Raw genomic sequence first — 14395 nt, forward strand, 5'->3', positions numbered from 1 at the left:
GTCTCAGCCAGAAGCCTACATGTGGTACAAATATGCTTTTGAAAGTTTTTCTTAAGGTATTGGTTCTCAAACTTCAGCACATATTAGATTCATCTGGAGGACTGGTTTACACACAGATTGTTAGGCCCTGTCTTTTAGAGTGTCTGATTCAATGGGTTGAGTTCAGGCCCAGCAATCTGAATTTCTAACATGTGTCCAGGTGATGCAGGTGCTGACAGTCTGGGAATCAAACTTGGAGAACCACATGTTTAGAAAGATGGACCTTGAGAAGAAGTGTTGGACTCTATTTGGGATTTACTATGCACAATTTTACCTTTTTTTCTTTTTTTTTAGTCCTATATCCTGTATAACAGACTCATGTTTCAGTTGGTTTATTATAATGCTTGAAATCTTGCTCTTTTTATAAAAATTATGATTTTCATACATCGTGGGGGTTTTTTCATTGAATAAGGGATGCACCATCTAATTGATAGAAACAGAAAATATATAAGAGAGTAAGTAGGGTTATTAAATATTGTCATTCTTATTTTTTTTGTTTGCACAAATAATTTGGATCGTTCATCCTGATAAGAAACTTACATAACATGGAGTTCGATAAGTTTCAGAAACAAGTGTGTGAATTTTGTTTCGGAAATCAAGTTTCATTTTAATTATTCTTGGACCTGTGTGTGTATATGTGGGTTATATGTATGTGTGTTTTGTAGGTAAGATGCAAAATAGTGATAACCATTTGCTGGATTGCTGGACTTGAGCCATATCTCTTCCTCAGGTTTCCTAAAAGCTCACACCATTCTTTATAGCTAGCAAGAGCGCTATTAATCCATCTACATCAGCATATTCTGCCCGCTCCTTTACCTTCATTTCCAATGGCTCTATCTCTCCTTGTTTGTCAGGATTTTGAAATTTCTTGCTTTCCTTTATTCTCTTTAAAATCCATGCATTTCCCAGTAGTATAAGGCTGTACTGATGTCAAACTGATGTCCATGAAACTGACATGATTTTTGCAATGGCAGCCAGGAGAGAAAGTGTCTTCCCACCAACATTACAGTATTTATTACTTGGTTGGGAAAATTGATTGGCATTATCCCTTCAAATTCTAACCAATCTCTGACAGATTTTTTTTTATTTATCAACTTTCATTTCTCAGAAAAATTGGTACAACAGCCTTTGGTGGTTAGATTAAAAGGGTCTTTGATGGCACATTTAAAAATATTGTTCTAGTTGTAATGTATGATTATTATAATTGCAGTCTCAAATTCAGAGGTCTGTCTTCCAATATTTAGGTATAGGCATAATGAAATACTAATTACTAAATACTAATTCCTCAACAGGTTCATTTCGATGGCTGGGACCACAAATATGACTACTGGATGGATGCAGACAGCCCTGACATTCACCCGATTGGATGGTGTGATATAACAGGGCATCCACTGGAAATCCCATATCGTGAGTATTTTGCTCTTTGTTGTTGATTTTTAAATACTCAGCCTGAATTCCTACCTGAATGCTATTTTTTATGTCATGATAAGTATTTTATAAATATCAGAGAGGTGATTTGACTAATCAGTGTTATACCTGTGCTGCAATCTAATTATTCAGTTAAGCCTCAAAGGAGATACTTTATAAAAGAAAACTCATAATAATCATTAAAGAATTATTTTGATAGCGTTGTCTAGAAGAATCTTTATTTTCTACATTTTAGTATAGAAAACTTAACCAGTCTAAATCCATCTAATTTGTATCATTGATTTTTCGCCAAAGTGCATTTTTTTAAACATTCCATCTTAATTAATTTTTTATAGATTAGATTTCAAATAGTTTTAGAAGAAACAAATATTTTAAATTTCAGCAGTAAGAAAAACTTTAGTTGAATAAAAAGTCAGCTGTTATGTTGGTATCTTCATTTCTTCTTCCTTTCTAACTACTTAAAGTTAAGGAGGAAATTAACCACTCTAAATTTTAATGAGCCTTGAACCAAAATATCTTATTCTTTTGTCTGAAGGATTTCTTTGATCAGATTAGGCTGACATGACTAATAGCGGGTTCCAGACACATGGGCAGGCACTGCAATCTTTTGTTTGTTTTGTTCCCTCACTGCCTCTGTGGCTCTCCCGTTGGCTTCTTGGGATGAAGCTAGCACATTATTCTGTTAATGAGGCTGTCTTCCATTGAGCCAGCCCGATGATGCTTGAAGCGCAGCTCTAAAAGGACTAATAGCATCTTTGAAGTAATTCCTTGACTTCTTATAGAAGTGAGAAGAGGTCCTGACTTAATAACTCAACAGACATGTTTACCTTGTGGTAGGTGCTTCAAAAACGACAAAAAATCAATAAGGTACAGGTCCTTATGTAACGTAGAGTGCATTAGCCAGCATGGCGTCTCTATATACAGAATGTAAAACCAGAGACCGTGGTCAGCCCTGTGTTGGAGGGATGGTGTTAGTATTTGTGCTTTGTGGGGTTTTCCTGATTTCACTCTTTACTCTGCCTGATTTCACTGCCTAATATGTCAAAGAGATGTTTCTCATTTTATGATAACGTCTCCTCTCCCCCCATTGACAAGCACACATCCATCCTCATCACAGTAACATTCTCAAGGAGGAATGGTCTCTGTGGAGGTGGGGATGGGTCAGCATTTCAGGGACAAGGACAGCTCTCTACACTCCCTCTCACTCGTTGCCTGCTTCTTTGTGAAGCCGCCTAATTGGTTTCTGGAACAGAATGTCTCACAAGCATCCCAAAGTCTGTGGAAGCTGAACTTTTTCCCAAGCCAAAAACAAAAACAAAACAAAACAGACAAAAAAACACAAAACTTGACTTTCTACTAAAGTTCCTACTTGATTTCAAAGTTCTTACTTTTTTTAAATTTTTTATTATGTTATGTTAGTCACCATACAGTACGTCATTAGTTTTTGATGTAGAGTTCCAAGATTTGTTGTTTGCATATAACACCCTGTGCTCCATGTGGTACATGCCCTCCTTAATACCCATCACCAGACTCATAAATCCCCCCACCCCTCTCCCCTTTAAAGTGCCTACTTCTTTTTTTTTTTTTTAAGATTTATTTATTTATTTATTTGACAGATCACAAGTAAGCACAAAGGCAGGCAGAGAGAGACAGGAGGGAAGCAGGCTCCCTGCTGAGCAGAGAGCCCGATGTGGGGCTCAATCCCAGGACCCTAAGATCATTACCTGAGCCGAAGGCAGAGGCTTAACCCACTGAGCCACCCAGGTGCCCCATAAAGTGCCTATTTCTTAAGCAGAGTCATTCTGGCCTTTGTTCCTCCTTATCCCTTCCTCACCCCACACATACAATCAGTGACCAACTCTTACTGATTTTCTTACTTAATTTCTCCAAAATCTATCTCTGACCCCTGCCTGCTCCCTCCCAATGCCATTGCTTTTGCTCTATCATTATAGTTATGCAGTCTACGAGTTAGTGAGTTACACAAATCGTCCTGACAAGTCAAAATAGATCTCAAAATTCAAGCTCTAGAGGCAATATAGCCTGCTTATTAGAAGTGTGGAATCTGGAGTCAGAATGCTTGCGTTTAAATCTCAGCTCTGCTACTTACTTAGCAGTGTGACTCTCTGTGCCCATTTCCTCATGTAGAAAATGGAGATAATATTAGTCTGTCTATCTCAAAAATTTGTAATGATTAAGTGGGATAAATACATACATAATACCTCAAAAACTACCCAACCAGTAGTATGCACTGATTTAATGTTGGCTATCAGGAAATGGAAATGATATAATATTCTATAGATTTTCATTTTTATATGAAAATATATGAATTATTAAGGATTGTGAAACTTGAAATTATGCTAAAATTAATACAAGTAGAGTTTTCCAAATATTTAAATTTCTTTCTTCTGTCCTTTCTTTCTATTCATTTATTTATATTTATTATTGAATTATAGGTGACATACAGTATTATATTAGTTTCAAGTATACAACACAGTGATTTGACATTTATATACACTACAGAATGGTCATCATAAGCCTAGTTACTGTCTGTGACTTCAGTTACAGTTATACAGTTATAAAGTTATTATAATATTATTGGCTACATACTCTATGCTGTATTTTGCATCCCTGTGACATGTTTTCTAACTGGGAATTTGTACCTCTTAATCTTCTTTACTTACTTCACCCATTCCAATTCCCTTTACTTCAGCAACCACCACTTTGTTCTCTATATTTATGAGTCTATTTCTGTTTTGTTTTGTTTGTTTAGATTCCACATATAAGTGATATTATATGGTATTTGTCTTTCTCTGAGTTATTTAACTCAGCATAGTATGTTCCAGGTCCACTCATGTTGTTATAAATGGAAAGTTTTTATTCTTTTTATAGCTGAGCAATATTCCACTATGTCTATATATACCTATACACCACATCTCTGTATCCGTTCATCTGTTCATCTGTTGATCGGTTGCTTCTGTATCTTGGCTACTGTAAATGATGCTGCTAAAAAATGTAGGGGTGCATATCACTTTTTGAATTATTGTTTCTGTTTTCTTCAGATAAATACCCAGAAGTGGAAATGCTGGCTACTATGGTAGTTCTATTTTTAATTTTTTGTGGAGCATCCATACTGTTTTCCACAGTGGCTACACTAATTTACATTCCCACCAACAGTGCAGGAGTGTTCTCTTTTCTCTACACCCTTGTCAACACTTGTTATTTCTTGTACTTTTGATACTAGCCATTCTGATTAGTGTGAGGTGACATCTCATTGTGATTTTGGTTTGCATTTCCCTGATGACTAGTGATGTTAAACATCTTTCCATGTGTCTCTTGGCCATTGGTATGTTTTCTTTGGGAAAATGTCTATTGAGGCCTTCTACCCATTTTTTAATTGGGTTGCTTGGGTTTTGTTTTTTTTTTTTGGTGTTGGTTGTCTGAGTTATATATATATTTTGGATATATATATATATATAAATATATATATATAGAGAGAGAGTATACTATTTGCATATATCTTCTCCCATTCAGTAGGCTGTCTCTTCATTTTGCTGATGATTTCCTTCCCCATGCAAAAGCTTTTTAGTTAGGTGCAATCTCATTTCTTTATTTTTGATTTGGTTGCCCTTGTCTGAGGATACAAATCCACAAATAATATTGCTAAGAACTATGTTTAAGAGTTTACTGCCTATGTTTTATAGTATTTTTATGATTTCAGGTTTATATTTAGGTCTAAATGTATAGTTTTATCCCCCTCATAATTGATTTCTAGTGTTTAGAAAAAATGCTTCTTATGATTTTAGTCTTCTTACATTCTTTGAGATTTGTTTTGTGACTTAACATGTAATCTATTTTAGACAATGTTCCATTTGCACTTAAAAAGATTATATATTCTGGATGGAATGTTCTGAATATATCTATTAGGTCTATCTGGTCTAATGTGTTTTTAAGGCTACTGTTTCCATATTGACTTTCTATCCATTGATGTAAGCAGGGTATTAAAATTTCCTACTATCATTATAATACCATCAGTTTTTCCTTTATGTCTGTTAACATTTACTTTATATATATTTAGGTGATTCTATGTCGGGTACATGCATATTTATAATTGTACTATCCTTTTATTGGTTTGAACTCAGTATTATGTAATGTGTTTTTTATCTCTTGTCATAATCTTTATTTTTTTTTAAGATTTTATTTATTCATTTGACACACACACACACAGAGAGATCACAATTAGGCAGAGAGGCAGACAGGGAGAGAGGGAGAAGCAGGCTCCCCACTGAGCAGAGAGCCTAATGTGGGGCTCGATCCCAGGACCCTGAGATCATGACCTCAGCTGAAGGCAGAGGCTTAACCCACTGAGACACCCAGGCGCCCCCATAATCTTTATTTTAAAGTTTGTTTTCTCTGATGTATGACAGGGGTATTGCTACCTCTTTTCTTTTCTACATCATTTCTTTTCTTTTCCATTTGTATGTAATATATCTTTCCATTCTTTTACTTTCATACTTTCTTTATGTGTTTTAGTAAATCTGTTATAGGCAGCATATAGATGGATCCTGTTTTATTTTGTTTTGTCCATTCAGCCCCCTTTTGTCTTATTTTTTTTTATTTTTTTAAAGGTTTTATTTATCCATTTGACAGAGAGAGGGATCACAAATAGGCAGAGAGGCAGGCAGAGGGAGAGGGGGAGGCAGTCTCCCTCCTGAACAGAGAGCCCGATGCGGGGCTCAATCCCAGGACCCTGAGACCATGACCTGAGCTGCAGACAGAGGCCCAACCCACTGAGCTACCCAGGCGCCTCCCACCTTCATCTTTTTTTTTAAAATTTTTATTTATTTCTTATTTTTTTATAAACATATAATGTATTTTTATCCCCAGGGGTACAGGTCTGTGAATCGCCAGGTTTACACACTTCACAGCACTCACCATAGCACATACCCTCCCCAATGTCCATAACCCCCCTCCCCCTCTCTAGCCCCCCCCTCCCCAGCAACCCTCAGTTTGTTTCGTGAGATTAAGAGTCACTTATGGTTTGTCTCCCTCCCAATCTTTTAATTGGGCATTTAGTCCATTTACACTTAAAAGAAATTATTGATAGATATGTACTTATTGCTCTTTCCTTAATTGTTTTTTGGTTGTTTTCATAGTTCTCTGTTTCTTTCTTCTCTTATTCTTTTCCATTGTGGCTTGATGACTTTTGTTAGTGTTATATTTGGACTTTTTTTCTTTATTTTTTTGTTTATGTATTATAGGTTTTTGTTTTGTGATTACCATGAGGTTCATATAAATACCCTGTGTATACAGCAGTCTATTTTAAGTTGATGGTCACTTAAATTTGAACACATTCTACTGATTACTCCCTCTACTTATGTTTTGTGTTTTTGACATATATTATTTTGTGTATCCCTTGACTATTATTGTAGATACAGTTTATTTTACTTCTTTTGTCTTTTAGCCTACATGGTAGCTTTATTAGTGTTTAATCAGTGACCTTTACTATGTTTGCTTTTAGCAGTATGAATTTTTCTTTCACAATTTTCTTCTACTTATGGCCTTTTGTTTTCTGCTGGAAGAAGTCCTTTTAAACATTTCTTGTAAGAAGGTTTAGTGGTGATGAACTTCTTTAACTTTTGTTTGGGAAACTCTTTCTCTTTCAATTCTGAATGATATCCTTTCTAGGTAGAGTATTCTTGGTTGTAGAATTTTTCCTTTCAGATTAACTACATTCTGCCACTCTCTTATGGTCTGCAGAGTTTCTGCTGAAAAATCAGCTCATAGTCTAATAGATGTTCCCTTGTGTGTAATTACTTGATTTCTCTTGCTGCCTTTAAGATCACCTCTTTAGGGGCGCCTGGATGGCTCAGTGGGTTAAAGCCTCTGCCTTTGGCTCAGGTCATGATCTCAGGGTCCTGGGATGGAGCCCCGCATCGGGCTCTCTGCGGGGAGCCTGCTTCCTCCTCTCTCTCTGTCTGCCTCTCTGCCTACTTGTGATCTTTGTCTGTCAAAAAATAAATAAAATATTTTTTTCCCATTTTATTTATTTTTTTCAGCATAACAGTATTCAATAAAATATTTTTTTTAAAAAAGCCATCTCTTTATTTTTAAATTTTTTACCTTAATTATTATATGTCTTGGTGCAGACCTCCTTGGGGTTCCTCTTGTTTGGGGTTCCTTGTGCTTCTTGGACCTGGGTGTCTGTTTCCTTCCCCAGGTTAGGGAAGATTTCAACTATTATTTCTTCAAGTAAGTTTTCTAGCCCCTTTTCTCTCTCTTTTCCTTCTGGGACCCCCATAATGTGAATGTTAGTTTCTTCTTACATAGGTCTCTTAAACAGTCCCTTTCTTCCCAGTTGCTGGTCCATTCTCCTGCATCCTCTAATCTGATGGTGATTCTGTCTAGTGTAATTTTCCTTTCAGTTATTTTATTCTTCAGCTCTATTTAGTTATTTTTCTATTACTTTTTTGAAATTCGAATTGTATTCATCACTTTTTTCAAGTGTGGTATCTTTATGACCATGACTTTGAACTCTTTATCAGGTAGGTTCCTTATCTCTGTTTCATTTAGTTCTTTTTTTTTTTTTTGAGGTTTTGTCTTATTCTTTTTTTTTTTTATTCTTTCTTTGTCTTTTTTTATTCTTATTCTTTGTCTTATTCTTTCACTTTTTTTTTCTCTGTCTCTTCATTTCACCTGCCTATCTGTGTTTGTTTCTATGTATTAGGTAGGTCAGCTATGTTTCTCGGTCTTAAAGGGGTGGCTGTATATAGAAGGTATCCTGTGGGGTCCAGAAACACAATCCTCCCTGCTCAGCAAAATCATGTAGTCCAGGCATGTCCCCTATGGGAAGCATGTGTCTGGACTGTGACTATTGCTGATACACGGATAGGCAGTGCTGGTGCCCTCCCGTAAGGGAGAGAGACATTTTGGGGTGCATCAGTCCAGGCTGAGGCTGCTCACCAGGTGTGGTAGGGCTGGAGATGCTTTGGAAGGACATCCCTGGATTTCCTGGTCCTGGTTCTGGTTCTGCAGTACCTGCTTCTGGGAGTTGTTTTCAGTGGATGCCAGTCCCAGTTCAAGCCACTTGCTGGGTGTGGTGGGGGTGGGAGCCACACTGGGGGGTGTGCCTTCTGGCTTGTGGGTTGTTGTGTTGGGGACCACTTCTTTGCCCCTCCCTTGATGTGGCTTTTGAAATGTATTGTCAGTTTTCTGACATCTGGGTGGCTCAGCTGGTTAAGCGTCTGTCTTCAGCTCAGGTCATGATCCCAGGGTTCTAGGATTGAGCCTTGTGCCCAGACCCCTTCTCAGTGGGGAGTCTGCTTCTGCCTATGCTCCCTTCCTACCATTGTGCTTTCTATCTCTCAAATAAATAGATAAAATCTTTAAAAATATACCTTTAGTTGTCAGTTTTTCTTAAGTTTGACCTCCATATGTTCTTGACAATATTACAAAATTCCCGTTTTGTGTTCACACTTAGGTCATTGGAATCTTTATAATTTGGGGAAATTGGTACCTTCATTTGGTCTTGATATTCTTTTACTGCTGTGCTTATTTTTCTGTTATAAATTTTTTGATAAATCATTAATATAGTTTATTATATGTTGCTTGGTTGACACTATGGTTTATATTTCTTTATATCTGGACCATTAGTATTTTAATTTTTAAATATGTAGACTTTAAAACATGGTTATAATATGAATAAATATATATCATCCATGCCTCTATTGTTAAAGCAAAAATATTTTCACACACATACACATACCCACACACACAGTACTACTCCAAAACTTATTCTGTTACTTCTTTATTTATCATTGAATTTTTCCCCCCACTGGAAACTAGAAATAGTGGTTGGTCTAGGTATCTAACAAAATGGAGTGAGAGGGTATAGTGTTGATGATTGCAAAAGAGATGACTATCTTTTCTGATTTCTTTCCTATAATTATATAAAACCCAAATCTAATGTTATTACCTCTATTCTTTTTTTATTGAAGTAAAGTTGACATTATGTTTCTCCGTTCTTTTTTTTTTTAACTCAATTTAATGAACATATAGTGTAATATTAGTTTCAGAAGTAGAATTTAGTAGTTCCATCAGTTGCATATAACACCTAAAGGTCATTCTCTTCGAGTTCATTGTTGGCATTCATTGTCTTCCAGACTCCTTTTCGTGTGCACAAGGCGCTTCACACTCTGTGCTTTGCTCACTGCCATGCTTACTCTTCCAGAAGCAGAATTACTTCATTTACACTGAATGGAATTACTCAGAGTGCCTTGAACATTGACCTTATAAGATTTTGAAGCCAAGACATCACCTTTCTATGCATTCCTCCATATCTTAGCTTTCTTTACAGAAAAATCACCTCCTCAGTTTGTGTCACATCCCTGCATGGTGAGAAGCTGGCAGGAGCACTTGCTCCACAGTATGAATTACACCGAACATCTTGGCTCTTATCCTGTCTTTTATGGATTATATTTGTACAGTCAACCACATCAAATCAACTTTTATTGCCAAATGCTACATTAAGTCAAAAGGTTGATTTTATTTACTCATATAATTCAAACTGACCTTGTTATGTCCAGGATCTTTGAAAATCAGATCAAAGTAATTATATCTTGTACATAGATCTATAAAACCACACAGAGCATTTTCTCATCTGTGAGCAAATATAAGAGACTTTATTTTTAATTTGCAAGTATTTTTAAGGTATTTTCAGATATTTGAACTGTCATTTTTTTTACACTCTTGTTTTACTTTTGTTATATTTATGTGACTCAACAATTGCCTTCAGTACTTTATTATATATGATATACTAGATTTATAGGTCAAACATTGCAAGAAATACTGAAAGTTTAGAGTTTGGGAAAAAAATCTTAGGAATCATCTGATCTACCCTACCATTTTATAGAGGCAGAATCTGACTTGAACTTTATCTATTTTATCTATTTGCTCCAGTGAAATTTTACAAAAAGTATCACTGCAGGTTGTATACTAGTAGTATTCTGTGAAAATAAGAGCAATTAAAAGAAAATATGAGGAAGACAGTTTTCTAATCTATTAATCTCATCTGTTTCTCATTATGGAGACTTTTCCTTTGACTCTTTTCCAACATATTTGTATCTCAGTATTACAATAAATGCTTTGGAAACAAAGGAAGAAAAAATATATATAACATAAATTATTTCTTTCTTCCATGAACTTCAAATTTATGTCGAGGGAACTGTAGTTTGCAGATCTATGAAACAGAATAAAATCATATAGCTGCCTAAGAATGAGTACAAACTAAATCTACATTGCTACATTTCTAAATGTGGTTTTAAATACAGAGCAGAATGACATAGGGCTACTTCAGCCAGGTCTTTTAGAATGGTGTTGATCTAGGCCCAGAAGAGAACAAAGGACCTGAACCAGTGGAGGGAGTATGGTGGCCTCTTTAGAGATAGAAATGGCACAAGCACAAGTAAGATTAATTTGTTGGCTATCATACAAATTTTATTAGAATTAAAATTGAATTTTTATATTTTAATGGTTTTCTAAGTGAGTGGTAGTCACTCTATTGTCCGTTTTTCTTCTTTTTTCTTTTTTTTTTTTTTGAGAGAAAGGGGGTGGGGGAGGGGCAAGAAGAGAGAGGATCCCAAGTAGACTCCCCACTCAGCATGGAGCCCAAAGTGGGATTCAGTCTCACAACCCTGAGATCATGACCTGAGCTGAAATCAAGAATTGGATGTTTAACCTACTGAACCACACAGGTACCCCATTTCTACTTTTGTAAAGCCATTTAATCAATTTATTTATACTTACTGAAGAAATTGAACCCAGATATAATACATGTGATAGCCCAAGCTTCTGCAAAAATGTTCATACAGTATATTCTTGCCAAGACCAAATATTCAATAATTCATAGCATTTAGTCTCTAAGACCTAATATAAGTTATTGAAAAGGTAACTGTGAAAAGCCACTTGAGAGTGAAAACTTGAAAGTTCCCATTCAGATGGCAAGAGCACCAGTTTGTACGGCTAGGGAAGGATTTCTTTTTAGCTGCCACTCCCAGCCACAGATGCTCACCTGCAGTTCACCCTGTATTCCACTGTAAGATTAAACTCTCCATTTCTCATGCCGTGAGGGCAGAATTTGTGTTTCATTTGATGTATAGTCCTTCATGGTGGACTTTTTCTACACTTAGGATCAAAATGAAATACCTAAGATATAGCACTAAGTTGTCAAGACCTTTCCATTGTGCTTTGCATTCCCTGAATGTACTTAAAAAGATATAAAAATATGGGGCGCCTGGGTGGCTCAGTGGGTTAAGCATCTGCCTTCAGCTCGGGTCATGATCTCAGGGTCCTGGGATCGAGCCCCGTATCGGGCTCTCTGCTTGGCGGGGAGCCTGCTTTCTCCCCTCTCTGGCTGCTGCTCTGCCTACTTGTAATCTCTCTCTCTCAATCTGTAAAAAAGAAAAAATAAATAAATAAATAAATAAATAAATAAAAATGATATAAAAATATCAGAACCAAAAAACCATGTCTACCTCGGTCATCGACAGAATTGCCATTTGGCAATCATTTTAGTCAGTCATATCATTTGGAAACTGTAATCCCATTCACATTTCATGCTAAATTTCTTTATATAAGTCTAATTTCTTTTATTATATTGTGAATTATGTGCCCACAGATTACCTTCTCCATTGGACAGTGGAGTGCCCAATAGTTCTTGCTTTGGAAATTCACCAAATTTGAGAAAGAAAATGATGGACTTTGGAGTTAGAAAAACTTGGATTTAAGTTTTCATTCTGTTCTGACTAGCTCTGTGTCTTTGGGCAGGTTGCTTTACCTCTGGGACTTATAGACTTGGGCACTTAAACACCTTAATGGCCACTTTCAGTTGTCTGGCACACAATGGGCCTTCAGTGAAGAGCAAGTTGGGGTGAAGAGCGTAGACATGTTTGCTTCCCCTGTCACCATTTCTCTTCATTGATCCAGAAAAATGGGAGTTGATTTTATTTCCTAAAACTTACACAACCAGTGTGTTTTTTTTTTTCTCAGTACTTGTTAAAATTGTACTATCCATAAAAGGGTTGCTGATCTCCAAGTGAATATTGACTGATGTTAAGGACAGTTCAAAACATTGAGAATTACTGATTTAGATTTAAGATTAGCAGATGACATAAGCCCCATTAAATTCAACTAAAGAATTTTGCAGTTCTTTAAAATAAAAATCTGAATACATTGCAATTCTGCACCTAATTCTGATGTCTGGGTTTTTACCCCACACCAAGGGATTTTCCGACTCTGGCTGGGTGTTCCGCAATTCAGCTCAATTCTCACAGTGTTTACCCGGAAATAGTGTAAGGGTCTGAATTTCAGGGCTCAGTTGTAGAAGATTGCACCCACCAACTTCAAATGCTAGTCAGTCTAGGTTGTCACCTGTGCTTCTGGCCATAGGTCATAGTTTCCAATGACCAATCTTTGGGTTTAATTAGTTTGCTAGAGCCTCTCACAGAACTCAGAAAAAAACATTTTACATACTAGATTATGTGTTTATTATGAAAGGGTCTAACTCAGGAATGGAAGCCAGAGGGAAGAGATGCAACGGGCAGAGCTTCCATGTTCTCTCCTGACTAGACATCTTCCCCATATCCTCATGTGTTTCCCAGTCTGATGGGAACCTCTGAACCTCATCCTTTTGGGTTTTTATGGAGGCTTCATTACATAAGCATGATTGTTTAAATCATTGGCCATTAGTGATTGAACTCTGTCCTTGACTCCTCTTCCCTCTCCAGAATTGGGGCCAGGGGAGTGGGACCCAAAAGTTCCAACCCTCTAATCACTGGTTGGCTCCACTGGCAACCAGCCTCCAGCCTTCTGTGCTTTCCAAACTCACATTGTTAACATAACAAAAGGCACCTTTATTGCTCTCATCACAGGCAATTCCAAGGGTTTTAGGAGCTCTATGCCAAGACATGGGGGAAGACTAAGTATATGTTTCTTATTATAAATCACAATATCACAATCGTAAATATATCACCAGTGAAATAAAAGTATTCTTACTGAGTTGTTCACTAGCTTTGTGGTTGTCAAACCAAATGGTTATAAACCGTTTTTCACCTGAGCCTCTGTATTAAACACAATTTTCCATTCCTTTATCCCTGATTTAGCAATGGTACTTTCTTCACCTTTCTTTCTACCTCTCTTTTCAGTCTACACTTACTGCTTCTTCCCTCTGGGTAGGCTTTGCATTCCTCATGCCTAGTGCTTATCTGCTAGCATTTGGGCAGCAGACGAAGTCCTTTGTAGTCAAGGGTCATCTCCTCTCCCAAACTTTGTGTGATGTCCCCAGGGAGATGAACTGTCCCCATCCCCACCATCCTACAGCATTTCATCCTGTCATCTTTCAGGTCAGGAACATGTTTCTTGCCTTCCCAAGCCCAGAACTTTCTACTGGCTTCTCATCTCACACAGAGTACATTCAGTTGCAGAAAGCTTACTCACTCCAACCTAGAGGCCCATCCAAAGTCTGCCCCAGCTGGCCCCAGCAGGGACCTCCACCCTTGTCTTTGCCACTCTGGCCCTTGCTGTGTCCGTGCCACACCGGCTTTACCGCCACTTCTGCCTCTGCTGTCCCCTGGGCTGGGAGCTTTGTGCCGCCACATGCCACCTGGGTTTGTTCACCTGTCCCCTCCCAGAGGGAGCTTCTTTACCCAAGCTTCCACAGACAACAGCACTGCCATTCTCTAGCTCCTTAGATGCCTTTGGATTTCCTGATGGCAGGTTTCACAGGCCAACGTGTACAGTACGCAGACATGTTTCTGTCTTTACCCCTCCTCCGTTTAGAGAGTGCCTCTCCTGTGGTGGCAGGGACATCGTGCTGCTGTTGGTCCTCAGGGCACAGTCTGTCCTGCCTCCACGCAATAAAGCAGACTTGGAGCTC

The 14395-nt window shown here is 37.4% G+C and overlaps 1 protein-coding gene across 1 annotated transcript in view; it reads left to right on the plus strand.

Moving 5' to 3' along the window:
• L3MBTL4 (L3MBTL histone methyl-lysine binding protein 4) overlaps nt 1–14395 on the plus strand; it is a 500325-nt gene that overhangs the window by 285146 nt on the left and 200784 nt on the right. Inside the window, exon 13 of the mRNA XM_046025260.1 lies at nt 1332–1446. Coding sequence (XP_045881216.1) covers nt 1332–1446 — 115 coding nt within the window. The remainder of the gene's footprint in view (nt 1–1331; nt 1447–14395) is intronic.

The sequence above is a fragment of the Meles meles genome, chromosome 12 (genome assembly GCF_922984935.1).
Source record: "Meles meles chromosome 12, mMelMel3.1 paternal haplotype, whole genome shotgun sequence".
Taxonomy (NCBI): domain Eukaryota; kingdom Metazoa; phylum Chordata; class Mammalia; order Carnivora; family Mustelidae; genus Meles; species Meles meles.